General features: G+C 38.7%; 1 protein-coding gene across 1 annotated transcript; it reads left to right on the top strand.

Annotated features, from left to right (window-relative positions):
- On the top strand, positions 6,580–13,110 carry LOC107625257 (putative SWI/SNF-related matrix-associated actin-dependent regulator of chromatin subfamily A member 3-like 3). The gene is made up of 18 exons (XM_016327852.2): positions 6,580–7,679; positions 8,102–8,235; positions 8,361–8,496; positions 8,588–8,638; positions 8,775–8,939; positions 9,022–9,173; positions 9,255–9,333; positions 9,441–9,620; positions 9,725–9,868; positions 9,955–10,107; positions 10,270–10,337; positions 10,468–10,590; positions 10,671–10,770; positions 10,977–11,089; positions 11,194–11,845; positions 11,955–12,026; positions 12,124–12,222; positions 12,736–13,110. Exons 1-18 carry the CDS (start codon positions 6,891–6,893, stop codon positions 12,856–12,858), a joined length of 3,333 nt encoding a protein of 1,110 aa, XP_016183338.1. The 5' UTR covers positions 6,580–6,890; the 3' UTR covers positions 12,859–13,110.

The following is a 20,334-nucleotide window of genomic DNA, read 5'->3' as shown; positions in this document are numbered from 1 at the left end:
TTCTTTTGCTCGAGGGCGAGCAAAATTCTAAGTTTGGTGTGGTAAAAGCATAAGCTTTTTGTTTTTTCATTACCATTGATGGCACCTAAGACCGGAGAAACCTCCAGAAAAGGGGAAGGGTAGACAAAAGCTTCCACCTCCGAGTCATGGGAGATGGAAAGATTCATCTCAAGGGTCTATAGCTCAGTGGTAGAACATGTGGCTACAAATCAAGAGATCCCTGAGATACCTCAGGGGATGCATTTTCCTCCACAAAACTATTGGGAGCAAATCAACACCTCCCTAGGAGAATTAAGTTCTAACATGGGACAACTAAGGGTGGAACATCAAGAGCACTCCATCATCCTTCATGAAATCAGAGAAGATCAAAAAGCAATGAGGGAGGAGCAACAAAGACAAGGAAGAGACATAGAAGAGCTCAAGGACATCATTGGTTCCTCAAGAAGGAAACGCCACCATCACTAAGGTGGACACATTCCTTGTTCTTACACTCTCTGTTTTTCGTTTTTCATGTTAAGTGCTTATCTATGTTTGTGTCTTATTACATGATCATTAGTAGTTAGTAACTATGTCTTAAAGTTATGAATGTCCTATGAATCCATCACCTCTCTTAAATGAAAACTGTTTTAATTCAAAAGAACAAGAAGTACATGAGTTTCGAACTTATCCTTGAACTTAGTTTAATTATATTGATGTGGTAACAATGCTTCTTGTTTTCTAAATGTATGCTTGAACAATGCATATGTCTTTTGAAGTTGTTGTTCATGAATGTTAAATAGGTTGGCTCTTGAAAGAATGATGATAAGGAGACATGTTATTTGATAATCTGAAAAATCATGAAAATGATTCTTGAAGCAAGAAAAAGCAGCAAAGAACAAAGCTTGCATAAAAAAAATAGGCAAAAAAAAAATAGAAAGAAAAAGAAAAAAGCAAGCAGAAAAAGCCAAAAGCTCTTAAAACCAAGAGGCAAGAGCAAAAAGCCAATAACCCTTAAAACCAAAAGGCAAGGGCAAATAAAAAGGATCCCAAGGCTTTGAGCATCAGTGGGTAGGAGGGCCTAAAGGAATAACATCCTGGTCTAAGCGGCTAAACCAAGCTGTCCCTAACCATGTGCTTGTGGCATGAAGGTGTCAAGTGAAAACTTGAGACTGAGCGGTTAAAGTCAAGGTCCAAATTGAGGGACTTGAGCAAAAATCAGATTCAGAGGTTGAAGAAGGACTGCTGATGCTGTTGGATTCTGACCTCCCTGCACTCAAAGTGGATTTTCTAGAGCTACATAACTCAGAATGGCGCGCTTTCAATTGCTTTGAAAAGTAGACATCCAGGGCTTTCCAGCAATATATAATAGTCTATACTTTGGCCGAGTTTAGATGACACAAACTGGCGTTCAACGCCAGCTCTCTGCCCAATTCTGGCGTCCAGCGCCAGAAACAAGTTGCAAAGTGGAGTTCAACGCCCAAAATGGCACAAAAGCTGGCATTCAACTCCAGAAAGAGCCTCTGCACATGTAACATTCAAGCTCAGCCCAAGCACACACCAAGTGGGCCCCGGAAGTAGATTTATGCATCAATTACTTACTTCTGTAAACCCTCGTAGTTAGTTTATTATAAATAGGACTTTTTACTATTGTATTAGACATCTTTGGATGCCTAGTTCTTAGATCAGAGGGGCTGGCCATTTGGCCATGCCTGGACCTTTCACTTATGTATTTTCAACGGTAGAGTTTCTACACTCCATAGATTAAGGTGTGGAGCTCTGCTGTTCCTCAAAGATTAATGCAAAGTACTACTGTTTTCTATTCAATTCAACTTATTCCGCTTCTAAGATATTCATTCGCACTTCAACCTGAATGTGATGAACGTGACAATCATCATCATTCCCTAGGAACGCGTGCCTGACAACCACTTCCGTTCTACCTTAGATTGAATGAGTATCTCTTAGATCTCTTAATCAGAATCTTCGTGGTATAAGCTAGATTGATGGCGGCATTCATGAGAGTCCGAAAAGTCTAATCCTTGTCTATGGTATTCCGAGTAGGACTCTGGGATTGAATGACTGTGACAAACTTCAAACTCGCGAGTGCTGGGCGTAGTGACAGACGCAAAAGGATAGTGAATCCTATTCCAGTATGATCGAGAACCTCAGATGATTAGCCGTGCTGTGACAGAGCATTTGGACCATTTTCACAAGAGGATGGATTGCAGCCATTGGCAAGGGTGATGCCTCCAGACGATTAGCCATGCAGTGACAGCGCATCGGACCATTTTCCAGAGAGGATACAAAGTAGCCATTGACAACGGTGATGTCCTTACATAAAGCCAGCCATGGAAAGGAGTAGGATTGATTGGATGAAGGCAGCAGGAAAGCAAAGGCTTAGAGGAACGAAAGCATCTCTATGCGCTTATCTGAATTTCTCACCAATGATTTACATAAGTATTTCTATCCTTCTTTTATTATTTAATTTCGAAAACTCCATAATTATTTTATATCCGCCTGACTGAGATTTACAAGGTGACCATAGCTTGCTTCATACCAACAATCTCCGTGTGATCGACCCTTACTCACGTAAGGTTTATTACTTGGACGACCTAGTGCACTTGCTGGTTAGTTGTATCGAAGTTGTGACAAATTATGAATTGAGATTAGAGCACCAAGTTTTTGGAGCCATTACCAGAGATCACAATTTCGTGCACCACTCTTCATTATCATCATCCATAACTTGGTCACCCTCAACATCCTCTTGGACCGCAAGATCCGACAAGTTCAAGTGATCACCATACTTTGAACGGTACCAGTACATATAAGTATCTAATGGCTGCTGTGGCATCATGGGTTCATCCGTAAGAACGTGATTATACCTGTTTGTCCACTGCATCACCCAAAATGAATGAGACGTGGCTGTGGCCCAGTTCAGATTCTTAGGACCAGTTAATACTTCTCCGTGTGCGCGGTCTAGACTCCGTTCCTGATGAGAAACTCCCTGAACGAAACCGAACTAACGTCTAAACCTGTCGGTAGCATGTCATTCAATACACTCAGAAGATACCAGTGGCACCGTTGCACTCCAAATCACTGAGTGCATGTAGATCTCAGCAGGAATTATGTCCGGATCAACACGATCACCAGAATATGCAACCCACAAAAACTGGTAAAAGTAAAGCAAGCAAATAATTAAAATCCAAATAAGTAAATCACTAGACCTGACCCACATATAATGTAAATATCAAACACACCTGGCCTTGGCAGGTGTATGTGCATGATGTTTTTAAGATGGACCAAGTTAGACGCGTTTATCGGGCTAGGTTTAGGCCACTCGGGAATCCAACTACGTGGCCTTCTTACAATGGTCCTTGATTCGTACCGAATCCGTATCTGAGACGCGTTTCCAAAGGTCGCCCCAGGATGACGCGCTTCTTGAATGAAATGGACACACAGATGTTACGTCGTTCGAGGCGATGTAGGCAATGTGCGGCTGACGGACACAATCGTAGTAGATGCCGTCAGGGAGGTGGTCCAGGTACTGACCATAATGCGCAGTAGATTCATATGATATTTGAAAAAAATGTAACTTATGTACATGTACTTTATGATAATTGAATCATTGTAACCTTATGTACATGTACCTTATGATAATTGAATCATTGTAACCTGTGTCAATGTACTTTATGATAATTGAATCATTGTAATCTATATCCAAGTAAAGATTCATATGCAAAGTCATCATACGTATAATTGTTTAATGAAATTTAGAAAATTCAACTGAAACATACAATACTTAGTTAGTACTTAGGAAAGTTTAGTCATACATAAGTAGTTAAAGTATACTTGACGAAAGATAACAGATACATAGAGAAAACTAACTACACCACAACTACTTCCTCGCTGTCCACTTTCCAAAGTTCACAAGGTTCTTGCATTTCTTCGCGGCCTTTTTGAACACAGACGGAGTGTATCGACTCGCGCTACGACGCGGTGGATCAATCCTGAGATTGTAGCCTTTGCCTGTCTCATCTGGAGTACAGGTCTCACCTGTATATAAAACAATCAAACCAACCAAGTATATAGTATAATCAACCTTAACCAACATACCATACATGAACATAATATCATCAGTTGACCAAACTGTCGTCTAAACCTATCAGTAGCATGCCATTCAATATATTTGAAAGATACCAACGGCACCGTTGCACTCCAAATGACTGAGTGCATGTAGATGTCCGCAGGAATTATGTCTGGATCAACATGCTCAATAGAATATGCAACCCACAAAAACTGGTAAAAGTAAAGCAAGCAAATAATTAAAATCCAAATAAGTAAATCACTAGACCTGACCCACATATAATGTAAATATCAAACACACCTGGCCTCCTGGAGTTCATCCAAGGCCTTCCGAAAATGAGCAAGCTTATGATATCTATAGACTCGATCTCCACGCTCCCAGTTTCGCCACCTAATATAACGCATCTCATTAACACAATTGGTTTCTAAACATGAAGATACCAAGTAAACGTAAGATAGTCTAACCTATTGGCAAGCGAAAAACTGCAAGGTTCCCTAGGAACCGGTGCTAGATATGGTAGGCGCATCCATGCCCAACATAGTAGAAGTGTCAGCGGCCCATCGATTTTCTTACAATCAAAACGTGAGGCCCTGCATAAGCTCCTGTACAGGTGTGCTAGGCAGGCTGAACCCCAGCTATACTGTCCAATACTAGCAAAATCACTCAGCAGAGGCAGATACTTCCAGTGGACAGATGCCCCAGACTTGTCTCCAAACAAGATCGTACCGATCAACAACATGATGTGGCACTTAACGTACACCTGTATACTGTTCTCATCGGTCAACTGTGACCGTTCTTTTAAATCCCGTAGCCACGTCAGTTTTATGCCACTTCCTCGACAATCCGACTTTCTCGGCGCCACCCCAAATTGATGCAGACACTCCGCCTCTAATGCCTCAAAACTACTCAAAGTCATGCCAGTCACTGGAAGGCCTTCGATCGAAAGACCAAAGATCATAGCCACGTCTTCCAGTGACACGGCACATTCACCAACTGGAAGGTGGAAGGTATGTGTCTCCGGGTGCCACCTTTCCACTAAAGCATTTACCAGTGCTTTCTGGCATTAAACTACTCCAATCTGACTAACATGGTAAAACCCAGTTGATCGTAGATGCTCCTCCACTCTCTCATCGTACCGATCCGGAGGGACATGGTGATCACATGTCATCATCCGTGAGGCCTACAAAAGCATAGCAAAAGCACGAATCAAATTACACAACTATCATACATAATTTTAAAAAGCTAATTAAAGAATATAATTATATTGAATCCGAATTACTAAGTAATAACATTTTTATCTCAAATATTAATTAATGTACATAGAACCTATATCTAAGCTGCTGCAGATAATAACTACTAATACATAGGTTCACTTTCTATGTAACTAATACTGTTCTAATGTAATAATAAAAAAACCTCAACTAAAACTATAATTAATTAGAATGGTTACCTAATTAATTATAACAGTTACCTAATTAATTATTAAATCTAAAACTATTATAAAAAATTATAAACATGTCATTCTTAATACTAATCTATTATATTGGATAAACGTCTAAACAACAATTACTTATTTTTAAATACACATATTGCTAACCATTATTTAAACATATAACCATAAATTTTAAAGTTAAACATTACAGTTAAATTCTTAACTATAATTACAAAAATTATTCCAAAATTTTTTAAAAATTATTTTTTTATAACTTATTATATTACAAATTACTCTGACCAAATTATAATAACTATTACACACCTTATTTATTTAAACATTTATTTTTAAATTTCTATCAATAAATCTATACACTAATTCATACATATGTTCTTCAGCTCAACTAACAACCATAAACTACTACACTTACCCCTTATTTATTTAAATAATTAATTTTAAATTTCTATCAATAAATCTATACACTAATTCGTATATATATATTCTTCAGATCAACTCCTAACAACCATAAATATCCTAACAACCAAACATAAATATAACTAAATTTAAAAAAAAATTAAAAATCTGCAGAAAATATTTAAAATTTAAAAAAAAAACATACATAATCAGAGTAGCTCAAATATTTTATAATGTGGAGTTCCGGACGATCAACATTTTTAAATTTAATTTTTCTTGACATTTTAGCTTTGTTTCCTCACACAGCAGCTGCCCAAAACGTTGAGGGAGAAAGAAGATGGAGTTGTGTGTGTTGGTGGGGGAGGAAATGAAACTGAACTCGTTTAGTACGCATGCACCGGATTTGGTTGGGTTAAAGGGGCACCGTTTGTGAGGAGCAAGCACTCAGCGACACATGGCTTGCCTATGCAAAAATCGGACGGTCCGCTTAAGTGCATGCAAATCGGAGGATCCAAGTTCCCGTCCTCCATTCGCACAGTCTGATTTCCTTTTGCATTGATACCACATTAAAGTAAAACTCCCCCTCCTCCTCCTCCATAACTACCTTCAACTCATTCCAGCCCTCCACATAGAAAATAAAAAGCGCACACGCACACACAAAACTGCGCCCGAAGGTAGGCAATGATAAATTGGATTTGCGCCTTTGCGGTAAAATCTTGCAAATAAACCAAGGAAAAAAAGAATTAAAAACAGCGGCAAAAGGTTAAACGGATTTGGCGCCACGTTCACTCTCTAAAATCCCGCCCACTTCATATTCTATTCTTCCTTTATAAACCTCAAACGCGAAACACCTTTATACAGTCTCATTTCCACTCTCTACTCTCTACTTTCATGGTCTTCATAAGTCATAACCTCTCCGCTTTGTTCTTTTAAACTTCTCCATTTTCATTTTTTTCCTTTTAAGGCTCTTATACAATTTAACCAATGGAGGAACATTCAGTAACTGAAGGAAAAGAAGGAGGAGGAGCCTTCCAGAAGGTTCTAACCCCTTCCAAAAGCGACGACGTCGTATCCTTCAACGGCAAGCCTGTCATTGTCGCCCAGCCCCTCACAGTGGTCCGCGCCCTCACTAGCACCCGTGTCCTTGCCCCTCACAACCCTGCCGACTCGCCGAATCAACCCAGAGGAAGCGAAACAACCACCGGAAACAACGCGAATGAGGAAAAGCCGCAAGAACAGGAAGCAGATTCGAAACACGTTTCTTCTGAAATACAAGAAGAAACGCGTTTCGAGGACGACGGAGATTCTACTTCGGAGGTGGTGATGGAAACGCAGATTGTGCAACAAGAGCCCGAAGGCGAAGGTAAACGCTCTATGATGTCATTTGAGGAGTTTCTAAAGGCTACGAACACGAAAGTTGCGTCGGAAGAGGAGGCTATGAAACCAGTTGCTGAGAGCGTTGTTGTTCGCGTCAAGGAGGAACCGGTAGTCGCCGACGATGGCGACCTAGCGATTCTGAGTTTAAATCAAGCGCGTAATGCTGAAGTGAAGAAGGAGAAGGTTGAAGAGAGGATTCCAGGACTCGAGGACGGTGAGTTCGATGTGCCGCAAGGGTGGTTGCTGATGGGAAGAAAGGTGGAGATTGCTCTTTCGATGGCGAAGGGAGTGCGGCGATTGGTAGATAATGAGATCGTTCACTTCGATTTCCCTCGATCTAATTCGTCTCGCAAGTCTCAATCCCTCGTTCGCATCTCAACTAAGCGTTCCGGATTGGTAAAATTTGATATTAATTGTTTGATTAGATAAATACATCTTCATCTGATGTTTGTAGTTTTAAAATTCATTTTTTATTAGTTAATTTGGCCTTTTAAATGAAGAATTAATACCGGTTTTTTAGTAGAATAATTTAGGGTTTTTTTATCCGATTTTTATTAGAACTAAACCCATCAAGACTTGTGTAAATGTGTTGACATTGCAATGTGGCGTATGTAGCAAAATTGATATAATTGAAATTTATGATTTTGTAGAATTTTATTTGTAACTTGGCTAAAAACGAGTCGTTACTTGACATGACAATTGTTGGGCAAGTTTTGGTGCATTTTAGCTTTGTTTTTTTTGAGAGCTGTTTATGGTGTGAAATTATTTGGAAGCTGACGGTGTTGCGTTTGTTGTGTGGTTGGAATTCTATTCTGTAGGTTGGGAGGCTTCCAATGGAGTGGGCGAACACTGTAGTTCCTCTTGTGCAATCTGGGTTTGTTCAGGTTCGAGGGCGATGCATAGGTGTACCACATAGCCTCAAAATGATGCAAGAAATCATGCTGTTAGTGAGGTATGTGAAAAAATCTTGATTGTTCATATAATCCCTTATTTATTTCCTTTTGATTATCTTTAACTTGATACGGTATTTTGTAGACGAAGCTAGATAGTTAATTTACCCCCTGTTTTTGTTTGCAGCTTTTATATTCACCAATCTGTATTCACAGAATGTGTTGAAAACTCGTGGAGCATAGAAGCTTGTCGCAACCGTAGCTCTACCATCAAGCCACTTCCTCAACTGTTCAAAATGCTAGAGATTAAACCATATCAGAAGGTAATAGATTATAGACCTATATATTTCATTCGTTTTGGTAGTTTCTTTATTTTGCATTTATAACGAGGGTATTTCCCCCAACCTCTCCCAGGCCTATTTCACCCCTGATGATGTTTCCAAAAAGCGGTCGAGAAATACTGAGGTATTTGCTAGATGCTACACAATCTGTTCCTTCCTTTTTAACTATTTCTACTTTTCATAATAATTGTTAAGAAAATTATTTAAATGCATTTGAAATAAATGCTTCCCCGGAAGTCTAATTCTGTTGAAGCTGCCAGGTTGACCCAGGTGAAGCTGTAGCCTTACATATGATCAAGCAAAGAAAGGTGGCTGAATCAGGAAAGGGTGTCCAACAGATTCCGGAGCAGAATGAGAATGAACAATCTCTTTCAGAGTCGGCTTTGAATAAGCTCATTGGAGCTTCAGAAATCTATGACCTGGAGGTAAAAAGCTCTTCAGCTTTTAAATTTTCAGTTACTTATATTTCACATCTTATCAACGTGTGTCCAATTCTTGTACCTATAGGAGAAGGATGCGCCACGAACACTGACGTGTGTTCTAAAGCCTTACCAGAAACAAGCTCTCTATTGGATGTCAGAGATAGAAAATGGGAATAGGGCCGATAGTGCTGAGAGTAATCTTAATCCTTGCTGGTCTGCCTACAAAATATGTGAGGGGTATGTTCTCTAATAATAATCTAAATGAAATCCTTTCGATGAATATCAGTGGGGAACAAATCCTGACATTATCCTTAACAGAAGAATGATTTATGTGAATATCTTCACTGGAGAAGCAACAACCACAATTCCAAGAGCTACACAGATGGCAAGAGGAGGGGTTAGTTTGTTTCAAGACTATCAGCCTTATCAGATTTCTACATATTATACAGTTTGAGGAGTGTGTTAATTATGAAATAATGTTATAAACACTTTTTATTTATATAGATTCTAGCAGATTCAATGGGACTTGGAAAGACGGTCATGACAATTGCTCTGATTCTCACTAACACAGGCAGGGTTAACTCAGAAAATGATAGTCTTATCACTTGTAGGAGGAGGAGCATATATAGGCCTAATGGTGGCACTCTTATTGTTTGTCCGGTGGCATTATTAGGTCAATGGAAGGTGAGTATCCTTGTTTTCAGCATCAAGGGAAAAATCACCACCACTGATTTTCAGCATCATCTTATAATTTACAAAAGTAGTTCTTAAGCTTTCAATTTATACAGGATGAGCTTGAAACACATTCAAAAGAAGACAGTCTCTCCATATTTGTTCATTATGGTGGGGGTAGAACCACTGATCCTGAGTTGCTTGCAAGGCATGATGTTGTCTTAACAACATATAATGTCCTGTCAGGAGCATATAAAAATGTAAGGATATTTTCCTTTATACTTGCATTTCTTTAAAAGCACAGTAAGCTTTCTCATATTGTGTGCTCCGTGACTGTTGAAACCAGGATGGAGAGAATAGTATCTACCACGGGGTCCAGTGGTACAGGGTTGTGCTAGATGAAGCTCATACTATTAAAGCCCATAAAAGCCAGGGTGCCATGGCTGCATTTGCTTTGACCTCACACTGCCGCTGGTGTCTAACTGGAACCCCTCTTCAGGTTTGTCTTTCTGATTATCTGTTGAACATTATGTTTCCATTTACATTGTAGTTCAAGTTGAGATATTCTTCCATGTGGAAATAAACTTTATGTCTTTCTTTGAAATGTGAAATGACTCACCTTCAGGCACATTGCTTATGCTTTTGTTTTTATCTATTTCAGAATAGCTTGGAAGACCTATTCAGCCTGTTGTGCTTCTTGCGTGTTGAACCTTGGTGCAACTGGGCATGGTATGTAAAGAACATATGGCCTACTAGTTGATATAAGTTGATAATGTTTGTTCTAGGTAGAGGCCTTTTAGTGGAAACTGTACTGGTTTTTAATGGTTCATTCGTTGTTTTATAATTTGCAACTGTGTAGGTGGAATAAATTGATTCAAAGGCCTTACGAGAACAACGAGCCAACAGCCTTGAAATTGGTAAAGGCCATCTTAAGGACAATGATGTTAAGAAGAACTAAGGAAACTAAGGATAAGCACGGGAGGTACTCATTTCCCTTAAATTCTCTCTTTTGCCATCTAAAATCATTTTTATCATGATACTTATATTGCAATATTTTTCCAGGCCCATTCTTCTCCTGCCACCAGTTGATACTCATTTTGTTGAGTGTGAACAGTCAGAATCTGAACGTGATTTCTATGAAGCCCTCTTCACTAGATCTAAGGTAAGTTTTGTGCAATGGCTCTTGATGGTGATTGAGATTATCTTTTGATATGTTTTACATTCTTTTTAGTAAATTAGTAATTGTTCACTGTTTTATAATTTATGCCTGAAATTGATCCTCTGCTTAAGCAGTTTGGATATTTGTTAAGTATATTCTTGTCTGGGATCTGTGTCATGAATCTTAAACATTTTTATGCAATCAAACAGGTTCAATTTGATCATTATGTTGCACAAGGAAAGGTTTTACACAACTATGCAAATATCCTTGACCTGCTATTGCAATTGAGACGGTGTTGTAACCATCCATTTTTGGTTATGTGGTGAGTGAGGCAATCATTAAATTTCTCCCTACCTTTTTTGTCTTCCCAATATCCATTCCTCTCATATACTGTCTATTTAATGATGAATTGCCTTATTTATGCAGCGGTAACTCAGAGAAATATGCAGACTTGAGCAGACTTGCAAGAAAATTCTTGCAATCAAGTGCTGAGTCACTTAACATGTGCAGTAGTCAAAATGATCCACAGAAACAAGCAGAGTTGAATAAACTCGCTAGAAAATTCCTTATCGATACTGATTCTACTTCGAGCTCCATGCAATCTCGTGCATACATTGAGGAGGTCTTGGAGCTTATTCAAAAGGGTGAAATCTTGGAATGCCCTATATGCATGGAGGCACCAGATGATCCTGTGTTTACTCCTTGTGCACATAGGTTCTGTAGAGAATGCCTATTCAGTCACTGGGGGACATCTGAGGGTGGTAAATGTGCAATCTGTCGTCAGCAACTCAGGAAAAGTGATCTCATTATTTGTCCATCTGAAAGCACGTTCAAGGTTGATATTGCAAACAATATGACAGAGTCTTCAAAGGTTTCAAAGCTCTTGGATTACTTGCAAAACATTCAGAAGTCATCCCCTGGTGAAAAAAGTATTGTGTTCAGTCAATGGACATCGTTCTTTGATCTGTTGGAGAATCCACTGAGAAGGAGAGGAATTGATTTTCTGAGATACGATGGCAAATTGACCCAGAAACAGAGGGAGAATGTTCTGAGTGAATTCAATACAAAAGAGATAAGGGTAACTGAAATCTCTATTTGAAACAACATTTACAATGATAAAATATTACTCCTGAAGGCCTGAATATCAACACTCATTTTTACGTATTCCTTTTGTTTTTTGTTTTCAGGTCTTGTTGATGTCATTAAAAGCTGGTGGGGTTGGCTTAAACTTAACTGCAGCCTCAAATGTTTTTATTATGGTATATAGCCTAAACCGGCTCCCCTTTCTTCCCCCTCTACTCAATATATGTAACATGTATCTTTTCAGTGTGTTAACTCTTTCTAATGTTTACATAGGATCCATGGTGGAATCCAGCAGTTGAGGAACAAGCAATAATGAGAATTTATCGCATTGGACAGAAGCGAAGGGTTGTTGTTAGAAGATTCATTGTCAAGGTTAGCTAATGCATTTTCTCACCTACCTTAGAACTGTTAGACGTTAGCAAATACTACATTTTATCTTGAACTGCTTAAAAACCCAGAATCCAATTTGTCATGAGTCAAATGTTCTGATTTTGGCTTTGGACTTTGAATCTTCAAAATTGCTACTCAATAGCATATTAACCCTAAACAGTATTGCACCTTTTTTTTATTTTTAATTAGGGTGACCCCTTTGACACTACTAAACAATGATAGCTACTTAAAGTCAAACTTTATGCAAGAATAACTATTTTTGCTTTTGATTTCTTTCCCTTAATTTTTGGTTTAGCATTGGTATCTTAATTGACAAAAAGACGCCTTCACATTTTTCACGTTTTTTTTTCAAGTTATTTCGTCCAATTCTTATGTCATGTCAGATTGTGTCTTGAACTTTTCTGCACCAGGATTCAATTTGCACATTCTTTTGTAGTTTATTCCCTCCTCCCGGAGCGTTTTGGTTGATTTATGGATTCTGGTTACTGTGAACAGGGCACAGTGGAAGACCGCTTGCAACAATTGCAGGCCAGAAAAGAGAGAATGATAGCGGGTGCCCTTACTGATGATGATGTTCGGACTGCTAGGATTCAAGATCTCAAAATGCTATTCACATGAGAATTTATTATTTTGGGGTAGATGACTCGAGTCAATATTGTCTATTATCTATTTTATATTCCGGGGGTACTATTATAATTCAGTGCTTTACATCTTCAAATGAAGCACATTTTTTTGTATAGTTGAGTAGGGTCGTATAACCATTATTGGAGCTTCTTTCTCATATGTTAGTCTGAATTGGATGACCTAAAGAAAAGTCTGTACCGAAAAAGAAAAAAGCAAGCTGTTTCCCAAATCTTGAGGTATTATTAGCATTTAGCAGTATGTTTGGTGCTTTTCTCTTTCGTCAAAGGAGTGGGATATTTTCTCAAAATTAACTTTTATAAAGTAAAAAAAAGGAAATAAATAAAATATTATAAATTTTAAATCTTAAATATTAAATTTTAAATCTGAATTATTAAGTATATAATAAATAGAAAATTAAAATTTATTTAATTAATAAAAAATGCAATACTCTTTAATTAACAAGGAGCGTATAAAAATAACTTCAGACAAAAAATTTACCAACATCTTGTAACGGTGTGAGAACAAAGATGCAAAAATGGTGAAAACTCAAGTGCATTTGACTTCATGTGAAGTTGATAACTGAGAGTCGTTAGATGATTTGACTGATTTGACTAAATTTTCATTTAACAGCTTTCATCTATCAACTTCACGTGAAATCAACTGCACCTGAATATTTTTATCATATTTGAAAATATTTTTATCTTTAATAAAATCAGTAGATAGTTCTATTAACGATTTAATAATTAGAGATTATTTTTGGGGTCGAAAGTTGTTACATTGTTAGGTTTGTGATTAAAGGGGAATATGATGCCACACCACCATTGGCCATGGCTATTGGTCAAAAAGCTCGTGGCATAGGTTGTTTGATTTCGATTCTTTTTACCAATTTGACTAAAACTAGATACCTTGATGCCAAGGAAATCTAAGCCTTTTATTGTGTACTTCTGCTTGCATAGACAAATAATTTAATCAACCTAGCTTTTTAGAACTTATAAGGTAAGATTAGAAAGTGAAAGTGAGAACTGGGCGACTAAGTTTATATATAAGATAATAAAGTTAGATAAATTAAGAATACCTGCAGGATTCTCAATTAGTATAACATCAAAACAAGAAAAGCACCCTAGCCTAACTAATCACTCGTTAAGAGGGGAAATTGGTGGTTCACATGTTGGATTTTCCCTTTAATTATTGGATCTATATGCTTCGTGTCGTGTCTATTTTTAACTGGTTATACTCTTACTCAGTTTGGCTCAAAATTTCCTCGTGCATTTTATCAAATATCAAAAGAGTGTTTCGCTTTTCTTCTTTTTTCTATTACAAAAGAAAAAAAAAGCAAACAATTATAAATCTTTTTTCTCTCCATAAGCTCTAACTCTATCTTTGATATTGTCACTGATAAACCCTATTTTATGATTCATCTTGTACTCAATTAAGTGTTTTTATCAATTCTTGTCCCGCTTATTCATAGGATTTGCATGATTTTATAATTCCTTCCTTATTTTATGATATATGTGAAAACATGTTTCCTATACTTTAAAAATGTTAAATTTAATTATCCTTTATTACCATTCGATGCCGTGATCTGTGTGTTAAAGTAATTTCAGGCTTTATAGGGCTCGAGGGCTTAGAGGACAGAAAGGAAACATACAAAAATGGAAGGAAAGCACAAAAATGGAGTTTTGAAGACAAGGCAGCGACGCGCACGCGTGGACGACGTGGACGCGTGCTTGGCGCAGAACACAAACGACGCGGACGCGTGACTGACGCGTACGCGTGACAAGGAAAAACTCCAAATGACGCGAACGCGTGACCCACGCGCACGCGTGACCCACGCGCACGCGTGACGGACGTTACGTGCAGAAAATTGCAGAAGTCGCCCCCAGCGATTTCTGGACCCTTTTTCGGCCCAAATCCAAGCCCAGAAACACAGAATATAAGCCAGAGAATGGGGAAATCAACGGGGACGATTGAAGAACGATGGATACAACATTCAGAATAGAGAATTTTAGGTTTTAGATGTAGTTTTAGAGAGAGAGAGAGAGGTTCTCTCCTCTCTCTTAAGTTTTAAAATTAGGATTTCTTTTTCTCTATGGTTATTACTCCATTCCAGGTTCAATGTTTACCTTAATTTTATGTTCTCTTCTACTTTTAGTTACTCTAATGCTTTTACTTGTTAATTACTTATGTTGCCAAATTGGCTTATGAACTTTTTCATGTTAGATTTGAATATTCTATTTAATATAATTCGAGATATTTCAGATTTATGATTGTTTTATTCTATTTTATGATGCTTTCAATTTAATTTAGATTTTTTCCTTTTTGGCTTTGGTTAAGTAATTGGTAATACTTGAGTTGTCAAACTCAGCAGTTGATTGAAAATTGGAATTCTCGCTGATTGATTTGGATCGCTCTAAAGCTAGTCTTTCCACAGGAGTTGACTAGGATTTGAGGATCAAATTGATTGGTCCACTTGACTTTCTTTTATTTAGTAAGGGTTAACTAAGTGGGAGCGATAAACAATTTTCATCACACCTGATAAGGATAACTAGGATGGGATTTCCGGTTCTCATACCTTGCTAAGAGTTTTTTTTATAATTATTAATTTATTTTTCTTGCCATTTAAATTCCTTGTTCCCTATTTCAAAAACCCAAAAATATACCTTTTTCCATAACCAATAATAAATCATACCTCCCTGCAATTCCTTGAGAAGATGACCCGAGGTTTAAATACTTCAGTTATAAATTTTATTGGGTTTTGTTACTTGTGACAACCAAAGTTTTTGTACGAAAGGATTCTCTGTTGGTTTAGAAACTATACTTACAACGTGATTATTTTTATAAAATTTCTTTACTGGCAAAAGTCCTCTCGTCAAAAATGGCGCCGTTGCCGGGGAATCGCAATTGTGTGCCTTATTATTGGTTATTGTAAATAATTTATTTTGCTTATTTATTTGCTTTTATTTTTGTTTTTAATTTTCATTAGCTATTATGAGTTCTCACCCCCGTCGCTTTGAATTTGGTTCTAATGTTGTTGCAAGGAATGGGAGCTACAACAGGAATATGCATCATGGTTGAACCAATCAAAGATGAAAGGAGCCACGAGGATCTGATCAACCCTTTCGGCAACAACACCTTCCAAGATACCATGGACAACGACCATTCTACGATGCATACCCAGACAATAGTTATGGTGGACCTTCTCGTGACAACCAACCCCCACCAGTTTACTATGGTCAAGAGCCATTTCGAGGTGTATACCAAGATGATAGATATAGTGGAACCCCTTGTGGTTACCAACAAGCCCCATCATACGCCTATAAACCACCTCCTCAACATAGCTTCGAACCACCATACTCACAAGCCACTTACAAACCATTCACCTCCATATGCCCCCAACTCTATCCCACCCAAATTTCAATCCAACTACTCGCAAGAACCACCACTTCCATATGCACCATATCCATGTCCATCAAACCAAGAAGCACATGACCGTTTCAAGGACACAGTAAATAAATTTCATGCAACCCTTCATCAATTGGAGCAAGCGATAAACCGAATAGCCCCCAATACGAAGGAGACATTAGAAGCTCCGGTGGACAGTAAGAAGCATAACTTTGTACTGGAACAAGTAGAGGAAGCTGCAATTATCGAAGAAGATGAATTGGTTGAAGACTTAGGAGACGCTGAACCTCCATGGGAATTAAGAATTGTGGACAATTCCGTCAAGCAATTTGAAATCGATGCTAATGATGATAGTGCACAACCCCCAAAGCATGTATCTTATGAAGAACTGGACGGAACAAATCAAGAAGCTAGTTTCCTTGGTAATGATGATCATGAATCAAGTTCTTCTAATGATGACCTTGCAGTCACAATTGAACTCTTTGAGCTAGAAGATTCTTCCCCAAGTAAATATGAAGCTGATGCAGAGGTAGATTTTTCTCAACCTCCAACTTATGACCTGAGTGATGAGGAAGACATTGAAGACATTGATCAAGACGTGGTTGCAATTAAAGAGATCTGCCAGGAATTGCAAGAATTCACAGAGGAGTACAAGGAAGTGGAGCTTGAAGAACCACTGGAAACACCTCTCCCACGACCATTACAACCTAATACAAACTTCAAGTGGGTAAAATCCTTAGCCTTCATCTTTACTTTTCCACTTGAATATGGTTTGCTTGAAACAGATGGCCAGCTTAGAGCTCTTTGCAATTTTAAGAGTAAGAGGGAGATGGTTGGTAACAATAGTTAGCAAGTAAGGTTCAATAAGGTTCCACGCTTCAATTGGAAGTGCAAGGATTGGTATAGAACTCGATTGGATGGATTTCAGAAGAAGTTTGGGTATCTCAGAGGAAATTCAGGTTGTGTACCACCCGGTTGGAACAATATACATAAAAGCGAAAGTGAAAGCAAAGTTTGGGATTCATTCAAAGGCTTTACATGCCTAGTCTGGGACCCCGAAGGAATTGAAATTGCAAACGTTGGTGGAGATTTTTGGATGAGTTCAAGCATAAGCCGCCATGACAAGAAGGTCATCAAACGTCCAACTTAAGGACTTTAACTAAAAGTGCTAGGTGGGAGACAACCCACCACGGTATAATCGTTCCTTTTTCAACTCTAATTTTATTTCGTTTTGTTTGTTTCTAGTTTCATTTTATTTTATTTTATATTATTTTCCCTAGGATCATTCATGACATCTGCATCTTGCATATTGCATATTGCATATTGCATAAAAAAAAAGCACCCCACGCATGTGCATGGGCCATGATGCCGCATTTTGGCTAGTTTCACTGACCTTTTCTTTACTGTTTTTAAGGTAGTTTCATGCATTATCTTAGAAAATAAGCGAGTTTTGGGTAGATATTCACTTACATCTTGATTCAAGCATACATTGTGCACTTTACATGATTTCATGAGAATTTTGCATGAATTATATGATAAATTGGATGATGCATGATCCCATGATTAAGAGCAAGACTTTGATGCACTTTATTTGATTGATTTCAGGCCAAAAGAAGAAGAGAAGAGCCACGTTAGTGGCTACGTTAGTTACACTAACGTGGGCACTAACGTGGAAGGAAGGAAAGCCCCAACGTTAGGGAGAAAAGTTAGTGGCATTAACTTTGAAGAAGGAGAGCATGGAACGATAGCAAGGAAGACCCACGTTAAGAGTCACGTTAGCTACACTAGCGTGAACTCTAACGTAGGGACAAAAGGCACCAAGCAACGTTAATGGGGAAGGTGAGCCCCAATAACGCTTGCGAAAGGGGTATACGCCAACGTTAGTGGAAAAAGAGAGTGCCACTAACGTTTGCGAAGGCTAGAAGACCCACGTTAGTCTCCACGTTAGTGAGATTAACGTGGGAACTAACGTGGAAGAAAAGGGGAATGCCAACGTTAGTGAAAAAGGTGAGTTCCACTAATGTTGGTGAAGCAAAAAGACCCACGTTAACTTCCATGTTAACTAAGTTAACGTGGGCAAAAGTCCCACCTGGCAGCCTGACCATGCCTTATTCAAACACGCATAACTTGAGCCACAAAGCTCCAAATGAGGTGATTCCAGTGGCATTGGAAAGTAGAATTCCAGAGCTTTCCAAGCATATATGGCACTACATGGTTGACACTAAATTTGAGGGAGAAAACCTGCCCCAAAAGTGCAATGATGAACATGGTATCAACCTGTATTAAGGCCAACTGACCTCTTCACCTTCCAAGAAGTGTAACTCGAGTTGTAGAGCTCCAAATGATGCGCTTCCAAAGGCGTTGGAAAGTAGACATCCAGAACTTTCTAACAATATATAATAGTATGGGGTGGACATTGATTTTGAGCTCCAGAACCTGGAAATATTAAGCCCTTGGTCGCTAGCGTTATCGGGACTCACGTTTTCCATTAACGCTAGCGACTATGCCAGCGACCATGTCCACTTCAAAGGAGCATAACTTGAGTTATAGAAATCCAATTGAGGTGATTCCAGTTGCGTTAGAAAGATGACATTCAGAGATTTCCAACGATATATAATACTCTATAGTGGGCATGAAATTGGAGCACAAACAAGAGGCATCTTTTAAGCCCCAAAAACACCAACTGGGCAGCAAGTGCAACGTTAGCCACAATAACTTTAGCACTAACGCCACACTTGTAGCGTTAGTGTAGCTAACTTTAGTACTAACTTTAGCACCTGGACCTCAACTTGACTTACTTCTCCCTCAAGTCTACTTCAAAGCTCAACCAAGCAAGCCCACAATTGTCAACCAATCAAGACCACAAGAAGCATCTAGAATAGGAATTTTCATTTAATTGTAATTTGCTTTTAATTTCATTTTGTAATTTAGGAGAGCCTATATAAAGGCCTTAGTTTTTACATTGAAAGCATTCTGGAGAATTGAAGGAAGGGGGAGAGAGTGAAGACCAATTCGAACTTCTGTGAATTGGCACACTCCAATGGGAGTGGGTCTTCGGACCCCTCCCCTCAACCACTCTTCTTCCTTTTCTCTTCTTTTCTTCCTTAGGAGTAGTTTCTTTTCTTTGTACTTTTCATTTATGAAATTTTGAAGTTTCAATTTTAGTTTTAATCTTCATCTTTACTTTTCTGCACTTTCTTTCTTTTCTATTTTGGTAGAGCAATGATCAACTAACTCTTTTCATTGGGTTAGAGAGCTCTATTGTGATTCAATGGATTAAGTGTAGTTCTTATTCTTCTTCTTCTTTCTTTTCTCTTGATTTTACTAGAGAGCTTTCAATCTTCATCCAATTGGGTAGTTATCTTGGAAAAGAAGCTATTCATAATTGGATCTCTTCTGAACCTTGAAAGAGGAATAAAGAGATCATGCTAGAAATGCTTTCTCATGCTGGACCAAATTGGGTGTGGTAATCCATTAATCTCTGTGGGATTCGACCTCACTCTTTTGTGAGTTATTACTTGATGACAATTCGGTACACTTGCCGAAGGGAAATTTGTTGAGAGACAAGTTTTCCGCACATCAGGCCACGCGTGCGCGTCAACTTAAAATCGACGTCACAATCCAACGCCCAGAAAGTTGGGCTGGAATCATGCGGCTGGTATGCGTTAGGCACAATTTGGGCCACGCGATCGTGTCAGTGACGCGAACACGTCACTTTCACTTCACACACACCACGCGAAAGCGTGGGCGACGCGTACGCATCGCGTGAATATTATTCCCCCCAATGGAAACAGAGAGTTGTGCCAAAACGACGCTGGAATTGTGCGTTTAGCACAATTTTGAGCGACGCGAACGCGTGCCCCACGCGTATGCATCACTTTCGTTATACCTCACTCACGCGTTCGCGTCAATGACGCGTCCGTGTCGTTGCGTTTTCGCCTCACCCACACGTTCACGTGACCCACGTATCCGCGTCGATTTGAATCCACTTACCCTTTTTGACGCGAAACCCTAACCCATTTCGCGTCCCTTTTTTTCCCCCCAACCCCTCAGCGCTTTTTCTCCCCT

The sequence above is a fragment of the Arachis ipaensis genome, chromosome B02 (assembly GCF_000816755.2).
Source record: "Arachis ipaensis cultivar K30076 chromosome B02, Araip1.1, whole genome shotgun sequence".
Classification (NCBI taxonomy): domain Eukaryota; kingdom Viridiplantae; phylum Streptophyta; class Magnoliopsida; order Fabales; family Fabaceae; genus Arachis; species Arachis ipaensis.
The sequence above is the reverse complement of the archived record's forward strand: the minus strand, read 5'-3'. Positions and strand labels throughout refer to the sequence as shown.

Bases quoted from the DNA above. Each gene is read 5' to 3' on its own strand.
- LOC107625257 (XM_016327852.2), top strand. From the start codon at position 6,891: ATGGAGGAACATTCAGTAACTGAAGGAAAAGAAGGAGGAGGAGCCTTC. The intron at 10,108-10,269 runs GTTTGTCTTTCT...TATCTATTTCAG, and splicing joins TAACTGGAACCCCTCTTCAG to AATAGCTTGGAAGACCTATT. The intron at 11,846-11,954 runs GTAACTGAAATC...TTTTGTTTTCAG, and splicing joins TCAATACAAAAGAGATAAGG to GTCTTGTTGATGTCATTAAA.